Source organism: Bombina bombina, chromosome 6 (assembly GCF_027579735.1).
Source record: "Bombina bombina isolate aBomBom1 chromosome 6, aBomBom1.pri, whole genome shotgun sequence".
In the NCBI taxonomy this organism is placed as follows: domain Eukaryota; kingdom Metazoa; phylum Chordata; class Amphibia; order Anura; family Bombinatoridae; genus Bombina; species Bombina bombina.
The window spans coordinates 440,728,009-440,749,123 of NC_069504.1; the positions used below are offsets into that span (position 1 = coordinate 440,728,009).

The window sequence follows — 21,115 nt, forward strand, 5'->3', positions numbered from 1 at the left end:
CTTGTATCTAAGCCTCTGCAGACTGTCCCCTTATTTCAGTGCTCACTCCTCGGTAAATCCACGTGCATGAGCTCAATGTTATCTATATGAAACACATGAACTAACGCCCTCTAGTGGTGAAAAACTGTCAAAATGCATTTAGATTAGAGGCAGTCTTCAAGGTCTAAGAAATTAACATATGAACTTCCTAGGTTTAGCTTTCAACTAAGAATACCAAGAGAACAAAGCAAAATTGGTGATAAAAGTAAATTGGAAAGTTGTTTAAAATTGCATGCCCTATTTGAATCATGAAATTTTTTTTTTGGACTAGACTGTCCCTTTAAGTAGTACATTACTGCTCCAGAACCTACCTAGGTATGATTTTTCAACCGAGGATACCAAGAAAAAACAACAAATTAGATAATAGAAGTAAATTGGAAAGCTGTTTTAAATTGCATGTTCTTTCTGAATCATGAAAGTTTAATTCTGTCATTACAATTTCAAATCACAGACCACCACATATACATAGATAATGCGGGCAGCTCTGTTTTACCCATTGTTTTGTCTATCTGCTTTCCATGAAGCGTAATGTAAATAATGAGATCACTGCTTTCTAAAATTTCCAGTAAGATGGCAAAATAGGCAAGATAAATGTAAAGGTAAATATCATTTAAATACTGGGAAATGAAAAATAGTTCAGTAAAAATAACTTCAAATGATTCTTTGTTGAGGCAAATAAAAGAAGAAGCTGTACAACTTTGGAATGAAGAGAACATAGTATATAAAGCAGTGTAACTAAATTTAGTATCTGGTATTTAAAACATTATACAAGCTGCAAGGTCAGTAGTGCTAGAGAGATTTTCCATCTCATATATATACCATGTATGTGTTTGGTGTCTTTCAAGCTAAATAAAAGAGATGCTAAAGTCATATTGTCTCATTTTTAAAGGGGCACTGAACCCACATTTTTTTCTTTTGTGATTCAGATAGAGGATGACATTTTAAGCAACTGTCTAATTTACTCCTATTATCATATTTTCTTTATTCTCTTGGTATCTTTATTTGAAATGCAAGAATGTAAGTTTAGATGCCGGACCATTTTTGGTGAACAACCTGGGTTGTTCTTGCTGATTGGTGGATAAATTCATCCACCAATAACAAAGTGATGCCCAGAGTTCTAAACCAAAAAAAAAGCTTAGATGCCTTCTTTTTTAAATAAAGATAGCAAGAACGAAGAAAAATTGATAATAGGAGTAAATTAGAAAGTTGCTTAAAATTGCATGCTCTATCTGAATAACAAAAGAAAAAAATTGGGTTCAGTGTCCCTTTAAATATAAAAAGAGGTCATTGTACAATTTGAGTTTTGTCTTTTAAAAATGGCAAACAAAAATACTTGTGGGTGTGCCTCTATCTATTGAGCCAAACAAGTTATCCTTTGCAGCCTATCAGAATCACTCCCATTGAGTAGTTGTGCTTATCCATGAAAAGTATTTTAATGTTTAAATTGTGGTCTTTTTTCATAGGTTTTTGTTATGTGAAATTGGTACTGTAGGATCAGTTACATTTAAGCATCTCAAATTAAATCATATTAAATAGAGCACAAATAAGCAAGCAAAATATTTGAATATAAATCTAGGTAAAAACTTTGTTCAATCATTTTGGGAATGGGGCGTTCACTGTATGGTGAACAGTATTCTTATAAAACTTAAATACCTTTTGATGTAAATAACCAGCACTGAGACTCATTATTTCGATAAACCTATTGTAAATATATAAATTAAATAGTATTAATAGTATTCATTGTTTTCTTTTTTTTTTGCAGAGTATATGAAGATTAAACAAAGGACACACAGACAAAAAAGGGTAGTGGCCATCTGTCAAGAAGATTACTTCTTTCCTGTTCTTAAGATGTAACTGTACATTTCTCTTATTAGAAGACAATAGTCCCAAGCATTAGTTCTTTCTTTTTGTAGCTATACACAGTAAAAAAACAAACAAAAAAATAACTTTTAGAGCTTAGAACTGTTTCATAGATCATAGCTTTTATTGCTTGTAATTTTCTGAAAACTGAAATACTTGTGCTGTTACAAAATGTCCTGATTTTATTGTGGCTTTTAATTTTGCAGATTGGTAGTAGATGGTATGAGCTTTTATAAGCTTGTTTGAAAATATCTGGATGAGGAGAGACGGTTCAAATAATTTATTTCGTGTTTTTCTTTCTCCCAGACATATTATTTAAGGCACGGAAATCTATCCCTAAAATATATATATATATATATATATATATATATATATATATATATTTATCATTTTAAATACTTTTGATTGTTCTTGCTAGTTTTGGGCCTATAAGATGTTTAACAGGTTAATGGGTTAAAAAGACACAGTTTTTTTTAATGCACGTTCCACTCCTGAATAAACCAACTGTTATACTGCTGTATTAGCTTCAACTTCAATTTAACCAATTTTACTTTTACTTATTTTTTTAATAAAAAATACTGTGAATATTTTAAATGCCACTCTTTCATATGCAAAAAAAAACTTTTTTGTATTACAATTTCCCTTTAAGTTTAATAGCAATATTAAACTGTAGCGAATCATGTCTGCCCGACTCGCTAAATTGCTTACAACATACAATGTCGACATTTAACATTGCACAAGCATTTCTAGAGAAATGCTTGTGCAATGCGCCACCTGCACATTTGCGGCCAATCGACCACTAGCAGGAGGTGTCAATCACCCCAATCGTATCTGATCGTGATGATTGCAGTCCGCCTAAAAGGTGGCGGACAACTTAAAGGGATAGTCTAGTTTAGTCAAAATTAAACTTGTATGATTCAGATAGAGGATGCAATTTTAAGAAATTTTCTAATTTACTCCTTTTATCAATTTTTCTTCATTCTCTTGATATCTTTATTTTAAAAAGCTGGATTGTAAGCTAAGAAGCCAGCCCATTTTTGGTTTAGCACCTGGATAGCGCTTGCTAATTAGTGACTAAATGTAGCCATCCAATCAGCAAGCGCTACCCAGGTGCTGAACCAAAAATTGGCCGGCTCCTAGACTTACTTTCTATTTTTTTTTAAATAAAGATACCAAGAGAACAAAGAAAAATTGATAATAGGATTAAATTAGAAAGTTGCTTAAAATTGCATGTTCTGTCTTTTATTTTTGGCTAGACTATCCCTTTAAGGAGCAGTGGTCTTGTGACCGCTGCTTCTTAACTTAGGTTTCTGGTGAGCTTGAAACCTTGGGCGTAGAAAGTAGCATCTGCTGCTTGATAAATCTACCCCATGGAGTCAACCTTACATTAAAGGAACCATTGTTAGCATACATAATCTGGCATATCGCAATTAAAAATAAAGATATACTAAATTTACATTGACTGCCAAAAAGTGCTAACTGCATTGTAGCTTTCTCAGGCAACAAGATAGATAAAATGGTTAAGAATGTCTCATGCTTTCTATCCAGGATTTCTTAAAGGGACAGTAAAGTCAAAATGAAACTTTAATGATTCAAATAGAAGATGCAATTTTAAACAACTTTCCATTTTACTTCTGTTATTTCATTTTCATTCTTTATCTTGGTATTTTGTTGAAGAGCATGGCTAGACAGGCCCAGAAGCAGCAATGCACCTCTGGGAACAAGCTGCTGATGACTGGGAGCTCCATATTTATGCCTGTAATTACCGGCTCATGTTTAGCTAGCTCTCAGTGGTGCCTTGCTGCTCCTGAGCCTACTTTTCAACAAAGAATACCAAGAGAACAAAGTAAATTTTGTTATAGAAGTAAAGTAGAAAGTCTATCGGAGTCATGCAATTTTAATTGTGACTTTAATATCCCTTTAAGGTACCACTCTTGTTTTACAGTGCTAAATCACTTTATAAACTTTATATTTTAACTACTCACACAAGTTCAGTAATTTGTGGATTTTGTTTTCTCATGAAAGAAGTAAACAAAATAGTTTAAAACACTAAACTGAAAACTGAAACTCTACCATAAGAAAACTGCTATACATGTATAGCTTGTTACACTACAATTCAATAAATAAATAAAAAGATAGCACACTGCAGAAAATATGCACTTTTATCATTAAAAATAAAATAATACCACAAGTTTTAAAGTAAGGTTTTTCTAAAATAAAATAAGCTTTTTAAACATATATATATTTAATTTAAGAAATATTATTTTTCTTAATCCAGCAAAAATATATATCAACCAGAATTTTTTTTTTAATTGCAGAATGAAATGTGAATTAATATTTTAGACTGGTTTTTTTCCCTTTGGTTTATAGATATTATTATATAGATATTGTTGCAAAATGGCTTTTTAAGGTTAATGAAAAACAATAATTTTTCTTCACTTTGCAGCAATTCCATCCTAATTATAAGATTAAAACACTGATAGACACATTTTCCTCATTCGAAACCCACATGATTCGCTTATTCTCTCCTCTTTCTATACGTGTTGCAGTCATATATCCTCCTGGCTCCTCAACTCAATTTCTAGATCACTAGGCTGACTGGCTACCTTATTTCCTTTCCTCAGACACCCCTTCCCTCATTCTTGGTGACTTCAACATCCCTCTTGACAATCCCACTGCCTCCTCTGCAAAACAACTTCTGCAACTCACTTCCTCTTTCAGTTTGTCACAATGGACTGATTCTACCACTCACAAAGATAGTCACTCCCTTGAACTTATCTTTAGCTATCGATGCACCCTCTCAAACTTCACAAACTCCCCCTTTCCTCTTTCTGACCACCATCTCCTTACTTGCAACATATCATCCCTCCCTACAACTCTCCCTCCTTCTGCTCCTCACACCAAACTTCACAGAAGCATTATGTCATTAGATCAACAACAGCTTTCTAATTCCCTCAAACCTCTCCTCTCATCCTTCTCCTCCTTTTCATGCCCTGATAAATCTATCTGCCACTTTAATTCCACCCTTACATCCGTCCTTGACAATTTCGCCCCTCTTACCATAGCTCGGAAATCAAACTCTCATCCTCAGCCCTGGCATACTTCTCTGACACGATACCTTTCGCAGATGTTCCCATACTGCTGAGCGGCACTGGAGAAAATCTAGGAGTTCAGCTGATTTTCAACATTACAAATTTATCTTGAACTCCTACTACTCTGCCCTTAATTTCCATAAGCAACACTATTTCTCTACTCTTATCTCTAATCTTTCTTCAAACCCAAAACGTTTGTTCTCCACTTTCAATACTCTTCTCCGCCCTCCCCCACTTCCTAATGCAACTTCTCTGTCAGCTCAAGACTTTGCCAACCACTTCAATAACAAAATCGACTCCATCAGAAGTGAAATCAGCTCTCAACATAATTCCATTCTCTCACCCCCTCAAATACTCTCAATCAACAACAACCCACATAACCTTAAACTTAGCTCATTCTCCCCTGTTACTGAGGAAGAAGTTTCAGCACTTATACTGCTCTCTCACGTCACTACCTGTCCCCTTGACCCTATCCCCTCACAGCTACTCCCCTCCCTCTCTGCCACCCTTACCCCTATACTCACACACACTTTCAACCTCTCCCTCAGCACCGGTATATTTCCCTCATCACTGAAACATGCACTGGTCACACCTATCCTCAAAAAACCTTCCCTTGATCCTACTTCCCCATCCAACTACCGCCTTATTTCCCTCCTCCCTCTTGCATCAAAGCTTCTCGAAAAACTAGCTTATGCACGCCTATCCCATTTCCTTACAATAAACTCCCTCCTTGACCCATTGCAATCTGGATTTCGTACCCATCACTCCACAGAGACAGCAATTGTTAAGGTTACCAATGACCTACTTACAGCAAAATCAAAAGGCCACTTCTCTCTGCTTATCCTCCTTGATCTGTCCGCCGCCTTTGACACTGTTGACCACCCTCTCTTGCTGCAATCCTTCGGTATATGGGACATAGCCCTCTCGTGGCTCTCTTCCTACCTGTCAAACCGTACCTTTAGTGTATCCTTCCCTGGGGCCTCCTCTGCCCCGTCACCACTTTCTGACAGAGTACCGCAAGGCTCTGTCCTCGGTCCCCTTCTCTTCTCAATCTACACGTCATCACTAGGTTCCCTAATAAAGTCCCACGGTTTACAATATCATTTGTATGCCAATGACACCCAAATCTACTTCTCTGCACCAGACCTTTCTCCTTCCTTGCTAACCCATGTCACTAATTGCCTTTCTCACATCTCCAACTGGATGTCCTCTCACTACCTCAAGCTAAATCTCTCCAAAACTGAGCTCCTTATTTTCCCCCCTTCTTCTAAAGAAGGGGGGAAAATCTCTCTATAACTCTCTATAATCTCTCTATAACTGTCGACAACTCCATCATTACCCCTACCCCGCATGCCCCATGTCTCGGGGTCACATTTGACTCAGATCTTTCTTTCACTCCTCACATTCAGTTATTGGCTAAAGCCTGCCGCTTCCACCTTAAAAACATCTCTAAAATTAGACACTTCCTTACACAAGACACAACTAAGATTTTAATCCACTCTCTCATTCTCTCCCGCCTCGATTACTGCAACTCTGTCCTCTCTGGTCTCCCCACCTACCGCCTAGCTCCTTTACAATCCATAATGAATGCCTCTGCCAGACTCATCTTCCTTACACATCGCTCTTCATCTGCTGCACCTCTCTGCCAATCTCTTCACTGGCTTCCTCTTGCCTCTAGGATCAAACAAAAAAATATCATTCTGACATACAAAGCCCTCAACTGAACTGCTCCCCCCTATATCTCAGACCTTGTCTCCAGATACTCTCCCTCCCATCCCCTTCGCTCTGCTCACGACCTCCTACTCCCCTCCTCTCTTGTCACCTCATCACACTCCCATTTACAGGACTTCTCCAGACTGGCTCCCATCTTGTGGAACTCTCTGCCTCGTTCCACAAGACTCTCTTCTAGTTTTAAAAGCTTCAAGTGCTCCCTAAAGACTCTACTGTTCAGGGATGCATACAACCTACTCTAACCTTTCTTTATACCAGTTCCTCTCCTCCATTGCTATCCCCTGAACCCCCTTACCATGTATGCCTAAGAGTCCAGCTGTTTGTTGATCACCTTCTCAAGAGCTGACCACAACAGTGCAACTCTTGGCAGGGCCCTCTACCCATTTGATCCCTATAATTGTTTTCTTGTACTCCGCCTTTGTTAATAGCGCTGCAGAATCTGTTGGCTCTCTACAAATAACCGATAATAATAATAGACCTAAATATATATTGGATATTCATTGAAAAGGTTTGGATATTTCAACACAATTATTTCTTAGATGTATAGAGACAGTTAAAGGGACTAAAAAGCATAAAAATAAGACATTCCCTTTTTACAGTGTTTATACTTCTGCTGAGGGATTAAAAACAAATATATTTTATACATTGATGCTTCAGGGAAGAATATGGTCAGTAAAGTGACATACATATGTATTGTGCAATCATAAAAAACATTCTACTTTGGAACAGGATGGAGTACCAGGTGCATTTATTCGACTTTGACCCTTAGCACGATTTAAACATAATGTAAAAAGTAAATGTGTTTAAAAAACACAAAATTTAGCATTTTATTTTTAAACTATAATGTCTCTTTTAAAAGGAAATTAAAGTAATTTTTTATTTCTAGCTTAAAGTCTTTTAATATATATCACAATTTTCCATTCTATGAAAAACAGGTGTTACTTAGATGAATAAAGCTACTTATTACTTGAGTGCTTGTTAAAGTTTATCCCTGTCCACTGATAGACCAATGACGTTTATTCTCTCACCCAGGGTCCAATGATCAAAAGCTCTGTGTGCTTGCAAGATTTTCTAAGACATCTCAGCAGCACTATGAAGTCCCTGTCCTTTCTATAAAGGCAGTTCTTACATTGAGAACAGTGTGTCTCGCAAAGGTGTGTTCCCTGCTTTTAAAAGGATATGAAACCCAACATTTTTCTTTCATGATTCAGATAGAGAATACAATTTTAAACAACTTTTCAATTTACTTAAATTAACAAATTTGCTTAATTCCTTTGCTATTCTTTGTTAAAGGAGCAACATTACACTACAGGAAGTTAGCTGAACACATTGGGTGAACCAAGCGCAACTCTGGTGCTGTACCAAAAATGGGCTGACTCCTAAACTTAGATTCCTGCTTTTTCAAATAAAGATAACAAGAGAATGAAGAAAAATAGATGAGGAGTAAATAAGAAAGCTACTTAAAATTGCATGTCCTATCTAAATCCTAGAAGAAAACATTTGGATTTAGTATCCCTTTAAGTAAAGGCGATGCATACATAATAATAGGACTCACAAAAAAAGTCATAATTTAAAAATCATATAAAATGAATAAATGAAATATTTAAATACAAAATACACTGTAAAAATGATATTGTTTAAATCACATTTAAAATTGTAACAAAACTGTGAGGCAAAAATGTCATTTATGATTTTTTTTAAATTTATATTGAAATTAAAAAGCTATTTAAGGCTCACAGTAGAAAATCATAATAAACCTACACTGCACATGTAAAAACCACCATACACAGTATTTATAATATGAAATGTAAAGTGTATTGTTATCTTTAATGTTAAATCTGGTTCCCTGCCTCTGCTAGTGGGCTGAACCAGGAACATTCCATGGTTGTAGATTAAACATTCCTTATTCTCTTAATTTCCCCCCTGCAGATCTCATCCTTTTTTTTTTCTTTGCATACTAAAAGATGGTGAGACTGTCAAAATGTGCAAAACACTTATTCTCATACAAAAACAGTTGTATATAACAAATAGAGGCAATTTTAAAATACTATATGCTGAAAGTAATCTGATTTTATTTTAAATTGTGTTTCCTTTTAACTTTACTCTCCCCAGTGAAGTTAACTTTTCCAGCTAGCTCCAGTACTTTCTGTAGGAGACATCTCACAACTTGCAGTGCATTTTCTGTTTTGTATCAATTTAAAAATCTTCATCATAACAGTTTTTTCATGTAAAATAATTATTTTTGCATGTTTATTTGCTATTTTTTTGTTTAATGTCCCTTTAATGATGGTAGACAGTATAATTGTCTGATCAAAACTCTATTATTAGGTGTATATCATATTTTTTGTAACCAATATACATGACCATATATTAAAATTCTCACTACGTTCTTTTATTTTTGCATTTTTTGTGTAAATATTAGATACAGATCTAGCTGTCAGTATTGAATGACATTTTAAATAAACAAGGCTTTCTATTCTAAGAAAATCATTTACTATATACTATTTTAGTTTGTAAATAAATTATGAATTTTTTCATATAAATATTTGTATATTATCTATACAATTGATGTATTGCACTGGTAAATTGTCATGTTATTTAAGTACTTCCAGTTTGTAGAAAGTTGCATGATGGTTTCTTATTCAATTTGTTTTTTCCAAATAAAATGAAAAAGAAATGAAATGTGTTTTTTTTTTATTTTCAATTTTCTTATAATTAGAGAATTATCCTCCTGGTTATTAAACCTTTATGATAAGTGAAGGACATTGCTGTATGCAGCTCAGCTAACACAATACGGTGACTATCTAAAGATAACATAGCCTATTGAATACTTTTAAAATGGACATGGAAGATGCTGGTTAACCGAAGCAATCCAAGGATCATAAAAGTTGGTTGTTTTACTTAGCTTATTTCAAAACCCAAAAATCAATCTTCTGAAAAACCATAAATGTCCTCAGCAAACATAACCAATCCACAACAATTTAACAAACTAGTTTTAAATATGTTCATTTGAATATTCTTCTCTAGTTCATTCAACCTCTATCTCAATATGTAGGAAATGATAGCTGGAGAATAAAAAAAATAAATAATAAAATAAATAATTTCTAGTGTAGCAGATTTAATATTTAAATTTTTTTGTAAGACCTTCCATATTATTGTAAAAAAGGCCCATACTCTATTTTCACACCATTCTAAGTTTTAATACGATAAATAGAAATGTATCTTAACTATCAAATATAACTTGTAGTCTCCTATATGGATAAACTTAGCTTTAATTATTTTCATGAAATGGGTTTTGAAGAGTTAAACATCCAAAATAAGTAATTCCTTGTTTTTGTTGATGTTACGGTTGCCTCCAGGCTGGCTGGAAGTTGTACCGTAGAAAAGGATGCTCCTAGCGCTCACCAAAGGATCATCAGCACCGTAGACACCATAACTACTGCGTAGCCACCATAAGTAATGCAGACTCTACGAACCACCGCTGCTGGGCTGGTATCTCGCCGTCTGCTCTGCGCCCTGGACCTACGACCAGTCTCCAATAGGTGAACCTCTTTCTTCTGTAGAGCGAAGCAGGATCAGGAACAAGAGCTCTTACAAGAGCTCAGTAGCTAAGGGAGTATGAAGAGCATAGCAATCCCTATAGTGATTATAGCTGTCCCCTACAAACATGAGTCAAGGCTGCAAGTTAGAGGGTCAGAAGAGGTCTGAGGTGCTGGAACACCCAGCCTGGTTTTTATTGAGGTTACATGCAAAAAGGACACTCTCAGGGGGAGGCATAAAATCCCCAATCACACATTTGGTACATTTAGATAGAGAGACAACGCCCTTTGACAGGCCACAATAGAATTACATTAATTCAGCAGATAACAAGTTACACACAAGAAAACAATGCAGTCCATCTTATCAACTAGCAGTCTGACTCTGGAGGTGATTAGACAATGGGAATGTTTATCACTAAACTTAATTAGAGCTGATGCCAGCAAACTTGTATTTAGAAAATAGCTTCTTGAAGCTGAACAAAGTTAACTCTTTCAGTTCTGACCGAAGGGTCTGTCACATAGCACTTAATGGTACACAATGAAAACTAATGCTTTTGTAACAGTGCTCCCTTTCTGTGGAATACTCTGGCAAACACGGTCTGCCTGTGTGGTACTTGGTTCAGTAAGCCCTATTTACTGAACCAAGTGGGAGAAAGCCAGGGACAAGTTATTTAACAGGTCTGGGGACATAGTCTTAAAGGGGCATTGTTCACCAAAGTCACAATATGTCCCCAGACGGTTCTTAAAGGGCCATACACACCCAATAAAAGTTAATACGTTTTCAGGGGCACAATCTTCCAGGGGCCATAGTCATGAGGAAGGAGGCTGGCAAATAGGCTTCTCCACAATCCAGGGAAGCAGGGCAATTTTACATTTAAAGGGCCAGTTACAAATAGCAGTTTGTAACAGTTGAGATATAAAATTGTTTTTATAATTTATGTTTTAAATCTTAATAAAGGCTTTGATTTTGCAAAACAAAAATTACAAACATATATATACATGTGTGTAAACTTCAATGTGATAATACATACCTAGCTTCCAACTCCATTCAAGAAAGCAGGCGTCTACTGCCAGGATGATTTACAGAAGATAGGTCACGCATGTGCAGTTTTACTGGTCACAGTAAAGTAGTAGATTACTATAGACTAGCTATTGTGATTCACTGTCTGTTGAGAGATTGGCTGTATTTTTTTGAAGCAACCACGTCAAAGGAAAATCTACTCCTTAGCCTTCCTGAAGAAACCACAACCACCTTGTGGGGCTGTAATATAAAGTAATGAAAGGGCAGTATTTGTGTGAAGTTATATGTGGAAGTATAGAAAAACTATTATGATGATTATAAGCTGTATTCATGTATTGATGCTGATTTGTTGATGTACCTGCTATATATTAATATATGTTACGCAAAATTACAATTAGAATATTAAAATAAAAAATATAGATAAATATAAAATATATATTGTGGTTGGTAAACTAAACTTGTCCTTAGAAGTATCACTGAAACACAAATTATAATATAGTGAAAACAGACTAATGCAACATTTAATTTTACATTTTTTATTTATATATCAATTCTCACAGGAAGGTGTCAAATGTATGGAAAATAGTGAAAACAAATAATCTTTTTTTTAAATCTTTTCCACAATTAACCTGGGTTTTATAGAATCAGATCATCTTTTTTCAGGATACCATTTATATACATAGTAAAATAGTAACACAGTGGATGCGGCTGAAAGAAGACAGAGGTCCACCGAGTTCAACATATACAGATCCTAACTTATTTTTGATAAAAAGCTGTCAACTGAACTTACATTAATTACAAATAGAAAGCAGATCAATTTAACACAAGTAATCAGATGTTAAATGTAAGTGAAGTGAAGTTGTGATACATTACAAATTGTGGGCAAGATTATGGGGACAAACTATCAAGCTCTGAATGGAGCTTGATGCCCCTTGTTTCTGGCGAATCTTCAGGCTCGGAAAACAGAAGTTATGAAGCAGTTATGACCGCTGCTCCATAACTTGTCCGCCTGCTCTAAGGCAGCGGACAGAAATCAACCTGATCGAATACGGTCGGGTTGATTGACACCCCCCCTGCTAGCGGACAATTGGTTGCGAATCTGCAGGGGGCGGTATTGCACAAGCAGATCTGGTGAACTGCTTGTGCAATGATAAATGCCAACAGCGTATGCTTTCGGCATTTATTGATGTGCAGCGGACATGATACGCTACATTGTATCATGTCTGCTTGCACTTTGATAAATATACCCCTATGAATGGAGCCCAATTTAGAGCTCCCGCTCAAGCGTAAGCTACGCTAGACAAAAGCTTTTTGTGTGCATCGGATTGCGCTCATATTACATGTTGAAAGTAAAAAGTTTGTGTGTCAACGAAAATCCGCTGTGTTAACGTATTCTCCCATAAAATTCAATGGAGCGTGAAAAATTGAAAAAATGTAACACCATACTCGTGAGTTAACCTGACTGCATTTTTTCAAGTGCGCTCAACTCAACATGTTCTTCACATAGAAGAATATGTTCTATTATTTTATAAATATATATATATATATATATATATATATATCAAACAAGCAAGAGTATCAGATTAATACAGCGCACTTGAGAGTCAAAGTATAACAGTTCATCAGGAATTTGGATATAAGATTACACATATATTAACTTTTCTGCTCAAGGGAATTCTGTGAAGGAAGAGGATAAGTAAAAGTGCTACTTACAAGACCCTACCTCAATCCTATGAGGTAAGGGTAGTGCATTGTTAGTAAGAGGGATTCGCTGATTTTCCCCACTGATCCAGATCTCTAGTAGCCTGAGATCCACTGTGTGCAAAACTTTAGTCCAATATGCCCCTTCTCTTCCTGCTTGCCCGATCTCTGATGTCCACTAGATGTGGCTCTTGGCTCTTTCCGTAATTAACCCTCACATTCGAATCATGCAGGTGAGGAGAAAAAAGACTCCACTAGTGTATTACCGTAGTGTAAACACATTTATTAAAAAATATTTTCACTAATTGCAATTTACACATTCAGACCTCAATCCATAATGAGGTAAGCTATATAGCAAAACAAATAAAAATGGCTTGAGCACTAAAAAAGAAACATTCAATAAAAAAAGTTATACATAGAGCATTTTAAATTATGTGGAGAACATACAAATATTTACACTACATACACAGCTAAACAAATTATTGAACATTAATAGTAAGCAAAAATAATTTTTCATGTTTTCTGGTATTTAACTGCAAAGAGCTACAAAGTATATACACATACACATATATACACATACACATGTATATATGTCTTTATGTGTTTCACATTCCAATGTTCTTCACTTACAGGATAATGTACTTTTTATTGTAAATATATATTTCTATATATCTATAAATGTGCATACCTGTATATTCCTAAATATTTATATATACGTATAGATATGTTTTTTACATGAACAGAGTCAGATGTATATAAAAATATATAAGTAATAATAAAAAGTACAATTATTTTCTATGTGAAGAACATAGGAATGTAAAATATGTGTAACATGCTTTAGGGTTAGTAATTTAGGATTAACGGGGTTGCGTTAGCGCACATGAAGAATTGCTATCTTCAATGCTCGCTATTAAAACATCAAATATAAAAAAAATAATAAAAATTATTTTAAATTATTATACATACTGTAAAAAAAAATCTAAATATTACATAGAATATATCTATTATTTACAGTATGTATAATATATTTTTTTAAATGTTTTATATTTAATATTTCAATAACACGCATTAAAGATAGCAATTCTTCATGTGCGCTTACCCGACCACTTTAGTTTTAACAACATATAAAGTGCTCTTCACCCTTTCACTGATAGTACTGATAATAATATGAGTAAAAACTACAAGAGGCCAAAAGGTTTATGTAAGCTAAAACCATTGGCAAGATGTATTCAAGGTGCTCTGAGCATAACAACCTTACCTATTGTATGAGAGTTTGAGTTAGTTATACACATAAATATAACAGAAAAAGGGTTGTTGCTGTATCAGTCCCACAAAGAATATTCCTTTTTGTAGAATGTGATACCTTTTAATGGAGCAACAAAATCAAGTTTATCGTTTTTTTTTTATTTCATAAGCTTTTTATTCCATAAACTTTCAAGAATTCACAGGTCTCTTCTTTAGATGTAGAGACCTGTAAGTTCCTGAAAGCGTATTGTATAAAAAAAAATGATTTTGTTGGTCCATTAAAAAATATCACAATCTACTAAAGGAACACATAAATATAGAAAGAGAAGCCCTCAACCAGGAACAGAAAATGCTCAGATCAATGTTAATTGGTGAGTCACCACCTTGGAGTAGCTCTTTTAGACTAATTTCATAGAGGAGAACTTCCTTGAAGTCTATAAGTCTGATCCCCCTAAAAATAACGGTCCAGCCTAAAATTAAAGGAAACCCCCCTCTGAAGGAGGATCATGGCAACCTTAGATGATCATTTCACCCTTCTGTGGGTCTCATCAGTATGGTGCATACACCTATTTCTTACCCTGGAAAAGTCTGTTCCACTGGTGGCCACTCACTCTTTCTCACTGGCCTAGGCCCAACAAATATCATGAGTCTCTGCTAAATTGGCGCAGTTACCAAAGGTCTATGAGTGGCCTTGCTAAGCATTCATAGGGACATAAAGAAAAGATGAGGATAACTATACTGTATCTTCAGCCTTTTACAGACCTTTATTTGTAATCCTGCAGCAAATCTGTGAATGTCATAAGTCTCTGTATGTTTTATCTTGAATTATCTTCAATAAATAAAATAAGAAAAGAATAGCTCTAATTTTTAATATTTTACAGGTATATGCACAAATGGGCAAAATATGCAATTTCAAAGAGGCAAAAAGTCCTGAGAATATCTAAATTAAAGGTGTTTTCTGATGGATAAGAATATCACTACGGAATTATAGTCATGTTAAGTATTTGTGTAGTTAATGGCATACAGTGTCACATTAATATTACACAATGTGCAATTTTTCAAAAGGTTTGGAATTACTCCAAATGCGAGAAACCCTTAAAGGCCAGAAAACTCAAAAAGCATAAATATTCTAATGGATTGGAATACACATCTGACATTGCTATTCTTCTAATCATTTGGAATGCTATATAAAAGGCTATAAAGCAAATTCTGTAGCCTTGGTTTTCTTCACAATGCTGCAAATTTCCTAAAGGAGCTACAAAGTAAAGAGTGATTGCATAGAGCAGTGACCACACTCATTTACAGCTAGCCCTAACTGGCCACAATTAAGAGAGATAAGATAAACATACCAGGATTTTACAGCAGATTTGCAAATCATAATAAAGTGAAAGTGGGTACAGAGATTTTGCAGTTCTGTATGTAAAGATATATTATATCAATAAATTAGCACTCCAATAATCTACCCCTGTATATAAATGTATCGACATAGTTCCTATTTATAATAGGAAGTTTTTTTTTGTCTTTATTAGTCAGGTATAGCGAAGAAATGACATAGATGTAGGCTTTCTGTGGGAGTCAGCAGGGCATTCCAGGGGAGTAACTTGTATTTTAATTGGGATTACATCACCAGTAGTGCAATATATTCCAAGGACAGCCCTGCAGGTTAGGTATAGGGTTTCAGCCATATTTGTAGATGTAAGGTTAGGTATGTATTATTACAAGCGTTCCTACACAGAAACCACTTTTTGTTTGCTGTGTTGTTTTGTTATATTAAAACAATCAGTCTTTTTATGTTTACTTTAATTTAACATGATTTTTACAAAAACATCTTTATGATGTTAATGTTCCTTTCAGTCTCTGTCAAATTATATTTGGGGCTAGATTTATCAATTTGCGGATGACCAAGAGTCACATTTCCTGCAATTATTCTGCATATTTATTCGCTCTTGCAATTCAGCCCTTGCTCTTGCCCAACCAATTAAGTGAGACCAAGGCTTGTCAATCATCCCAAAGGAATGAGTCTAGGGCGATTTTCATCCGCCAACTCTAAATTGAAGGAGAGGGTATAGCAGTTCAAACCGCTGATTCATTAATAGATTCAGGCAAACCTGCAAGCAATAGGGGCTTTCACCCTTTATTTGTGTAAAAGATTCTAACATCATTACATAGAAACATAGATTTTGATGGCAGATAAGAGCCATAGGCCCAGCATGTCTGCCAGATATTTCCTAAAAGTAAAACTTATCTAATTAGTAGGATAACTTTATGCTTAACCCAGGCATTTTTAAAGTCCCCACAGTGTTTGTCCTTATCACCTCTTGTAGAAGTTTATTCCATAAATCAACCTTTCTGTAAACAAGTGCATCCACACATTTTTCCTGAATCTACTACCCTTCAGCTTGAGATCATGACCCCTTGTCCTTGAATTGTTCTTTTTATGAAAAATACTCACAGCCTCAGCTTTACTAAGCCCTTTAATATACTTAAAAGTTGCTATCATATCACCTCTTTACCTTATATACTCTTAAGTTAACTATACATAAATAAGCCTATTTTAGAATTAACCTTAAAGGGACATTATACTCATATGCTAAATCACTTGAAAGTGATGCAGCATAACTGTAAAAAGCTGACAGGAAAATATCACCTGAACATCTCTATGTAAAAAAGGAATATATTTTACCTCACAATTTCCTCAGCTCACCAGAGTAAGTCCTGTGTAAAAAGTTATCTTTCAGTTAATGCCCAGCTGCAGGTTAAAAAAAGGAAGAAATGAACAGCAACCAATCGACATCAGCAGTGCTGAGGTCATAAACTCTTTTACTGTGATCTCATGAGATTTCACTTAACTTTCATGAGATTTCATTGTAAATTTCCTTAAACTGAATAGGGAAATAACATGAGTGTGCATGAGGCTCATTCCCTTGCCTGTCCCGGGACAGACATACTGATTTGCTACTTAAAGTCCTTTATAATGGGGTGTGAATACTTAGGACATTTTGAGGTAAAATATCTTCCTTTTTTACATAGAGATGTTCAGGTGATATTTTCTAGGCAGCTTTTTGCAGTTATGCTGCAGCACTTCCAAGTGTTTAAACATTTGGGTATCATGGCTGTCAGGACAATTGTCTGGGAAAATTCACCATTTAGATATTTCATATTAATCACAAGTGTCTGTGCTTCATTATATAGGTGTAAAATTGATCATATGTATTTACTTATATATTCAGGTACACATACACATATATATTATTATTAGTATTAATATGTATCTATTAACTAGTTTGGCTTGTCAGTATATAATTGCTTAAAGTAAAGTTTTTGCACTTTAACAAAATAATTCATATTTAGTAGTTATGATATTCAAGGTCCCCAACATAGCTGCATGATTCCTATCATTATATTAGTCGTATAAATATCCACAAAAATCACCATGTTTTTTATGCATGGTTCCAGTAAGTCTCTTTTTCTATAAACATTAATGGGGTTAAACATTGGTTAACAGTCAAATCGAGATACTGACTTGTTTTTCAGAACATACTTACAAAATACATATTTGTCTATTATAGATTAGTGACGAGTGCCATGTTCTGAGGGAAAAATATTATAACTCCTAAATCTTTGCTTATTAACAAAAATGTTAATTAATCTGTAATTAGTGTTAGCCAATCATTTATGTGAACCTAACCTTATCAGTTGGGGTTCACACTCACCCACAAAGGGGGGCGAGGGGACACAAACAGACGGCAAAAGGGGCAAGACTGAGCAGGCATGATGACCACACCCTGTTCAGAGGAGATGAGAGCCTAAGCTGACCAGACAGACAGGTCAGGATAATGGCAAAAGAGGGTCCAGGGGTAACCTAAGAGGTTCTTTTTACACTGAACCCAGTGAAGGATCCAACAATATTGATAAGTATGAAATATGAAACAGTTTTACTACTATGATTTATGCTCATTACATTTATATTCAAAGTTTTCTTATTTAATCAGGCGAGTTAATCAATTTTGGTCTGCCCTTTATAGTCACAGATATTTTTGTTAGGTAATTCCTGTTTACCTGGTCTTATCAGTCGACAATAACACTGGGTCAATCAGGAATCTGGTAATGATATCATTTTGATATTATTTGAGAATTAAAATAACAAACATTTCCGTTTCTCTATTATGCATGCAAGCTACTGCTAAATAAAATAATTTAGTTATTGTTTTCATTAGTTCTAACCTGATTATCATTAAATCATTGTAATGCTGTAAGCTTGTTGATTTGTTTTATCCAAATATTGCTTATTATTTCTAATAATTTCTTTAATAAACTTTGTTTGTTTATTGATCTGGTCTCAGTTTAATTAATATAAAAAATTAGAACTAAAGGGATTCAGGTTTTATATGTATAATCCTTTGCAAATTATATAATTCAGAGTGCTATTAAATTGCATACATTGCCCCTGCAAAGTTGGTAACCTCTATTTTACATATATTGAGTTACATTAACAGAATGATATAGAGGTTCTATAATTTGTATTGTGTTTAAACACATAATACACTTTGCGGGTATACTACTGAAATAATAATAATAATAATAAGGATAATATTCACAACATTGAGATCATGACCCTATGTTCTTGAATTGTCCTTTTTATGAAAAATACTCACAGCCTCAGCTTTACTAAGCCCTTTAATATACTTAAAAGTTGCTATCATATCACCTCTTTACCTTATATACTCTAAAGTTAACTATACATAAATAAGCCTATTTTAAAATTAACCTTAAAGGGACATTATACTCATATGCTAAATCACTTAAAAGTGATGCAACATAACTGTAAAAAGCTGACAGGAAAATATCACCTGAACATTTCTATGTAAAAAAAGTAAGATATTTTACCTCACAATTTCCTCAGCTCACCAGAGTAAGTCCTGTGTAAAAAGTTATCTTTCAGTTACTGCCCAGCTGTAGGTTAAAAAAAAAGGAAGAAATGAACAGCAACCAATCGACATCAGCAGTGCTGAGATCATGAACTCTTTTACTGTGATCTCATGAGATTCCACTTAACTCTCATGAGATTTCATTGTAAACTTCCTTAAACTGAATAGGGAAATAGTATGAGTGTGCATGAGGCTCACTCCCTTGCCTGTCCTGAGACAGACATACTGATTTTCTGCTTAAAGTCCTTTACAATGGGGTGTGAATACTTAGGACATTTTGAGGTAAAATATCTTCCTTTTTTACATAGAGATGTTCAGGTGATATTTTCTAGGCAGCTTTTTGCAGTTATGCTGCAGCACTTTCAAGTGTTTAAACATTTGGGTATCATGGCTGTCAGGACAATTGTCTGGGAAAATTCACCATTTAGATATTTCATATTAATCACAAGTGTCTGTGCTTCATTATATAGGTGTAAAATTGATCATATGTATTTACTTATATATTCAGGTACACATACACATATATATTATTATTAGTATTAATATGTATCTATTAACTAGTTTGGCTTGTCAGTATATAATTGCTTAGAACATAGAGATGTTCAGGTGATATTTTCTAGTCAGCTTTTTACAGCTATGCTGCAGCACTTTCAAGTGTTTAAACATTTGGGTATCATGGCCCTTCAAGTTCTGTGACAGGACTTTCCTCCATGACTGAATCATTAAATGCTCATGAATTGTGCCCTATCAATGTACTGCTATTCATACTTTCTTGAATTTTTTTTATAAAATATTTAGTTATATAAAAGTAATCAACTTTGCAATACCCTTTCATTAAATTTTTCACCACCGTTTATGTAATTTAGATCTGAAAAAAAATAAAATGCACCCAGTTGGATTCACAAGCCTAACCCTGCTACATATCTTTCCCTAATTTTAACTGATAACAACTGCAAAATAATGCACTTTATAGTAGCATGAAGACAATGGCTATTTTGGAGTCTATTGAAAAGCAATTTCAGCGAACTGGATGTTAATTTGTTTTTAAAAATGTTTAGACTTGGCTGATATGTTATGCTATAGCAACACAACATAACTGTAACTACAAGCTGTTTACTGTCCCATTAAGCAATGATAAATGTTCTTCCATTATTAAACCTAAATTTTGCATCCCAACATTATCTTGTCACGATATTTACAGCTGCATGCAGCACTGTTGTACTCACATTATTCTTGTGATTGTCACATACCAATCTCACAATACTTGCATCTTGAAAAGTAGACATTTAGATGGTCTATGCTCTTAAATAATACTGACTCATTGTCCAAGTTTTGTGGTGCTATGTTTTAGACACAAAGCCCTTAGTCATGTCTAATACATATTTCATATAAACTATAAAAGGATATGAAACAATGCTCCTTTAATAAAAACAAATTTGTTAAATCAAAGTAAACATAAAAATATACAGATTGTAAAAAAAAGCAAACAACTTAGTCGTTTTCTTTCAAAAAGAGTACTTAGAAATTCTCAGTGAAGCCACTGCCATCAGGGTGATAAGATAGCTGACATGTTGATAACTTCAATTGCATTTGCCTCTACTGAGCACAGGAACAATTGACTTCCTGTTCTTCTATTATTCACTGAATAATAAACCAGCTCATACTACCTTATAAGATTTATGACATCTTGCTAGCTATGCCTTCTAGTAGGGACCCCAGCCTCCTTGTGGGACTGTGAGAGGAAGTAATGGATGCTTCACAAATTAAAGGGACATTCCAGCCAAAGTTAAAATACACATGGATACATTTTAGTTTTGAATAGAAGAAATTGTGTAATATACATGTATTAGCAAAAATGCTTCTGATAAAAGCTATAGCTGTTTCAAAAGTGTATTTAAGTATGCACCATGCACCAGCATTTTATACACAGCACTTGCTCAGAGAGCCTAAGGTGCTTTT

At 34.5% G+C, this 21,115-nt stretch overlaps 1 protein-coding gene across 1 annotated transcript in view; it reads left to right on the plus strand.

Moving 5' to 3' along the window:
* Positions 1-9,404, plus strand: part of CXCL14 (C-X-C motif chemokine ligand 14) — an 83,211-nt gene extending 73,807 nt beyond the window's left edge. The window contains exon 4 of the mRNA XM_053717202.1: positions 1,802-9,404. Coding sequence (XP_053573177.1) covers positions 1,802-1,817 — 16 coding nt within the window. The 3' untranslated portion in view covers positions 1,818-9,404. The remainder of the gene's footprint in view (positions 1-1,801) is intronic.
* The last annotated feature ends 11,711 nt before the right edge of the window (positions 9,405-21,115 follow it).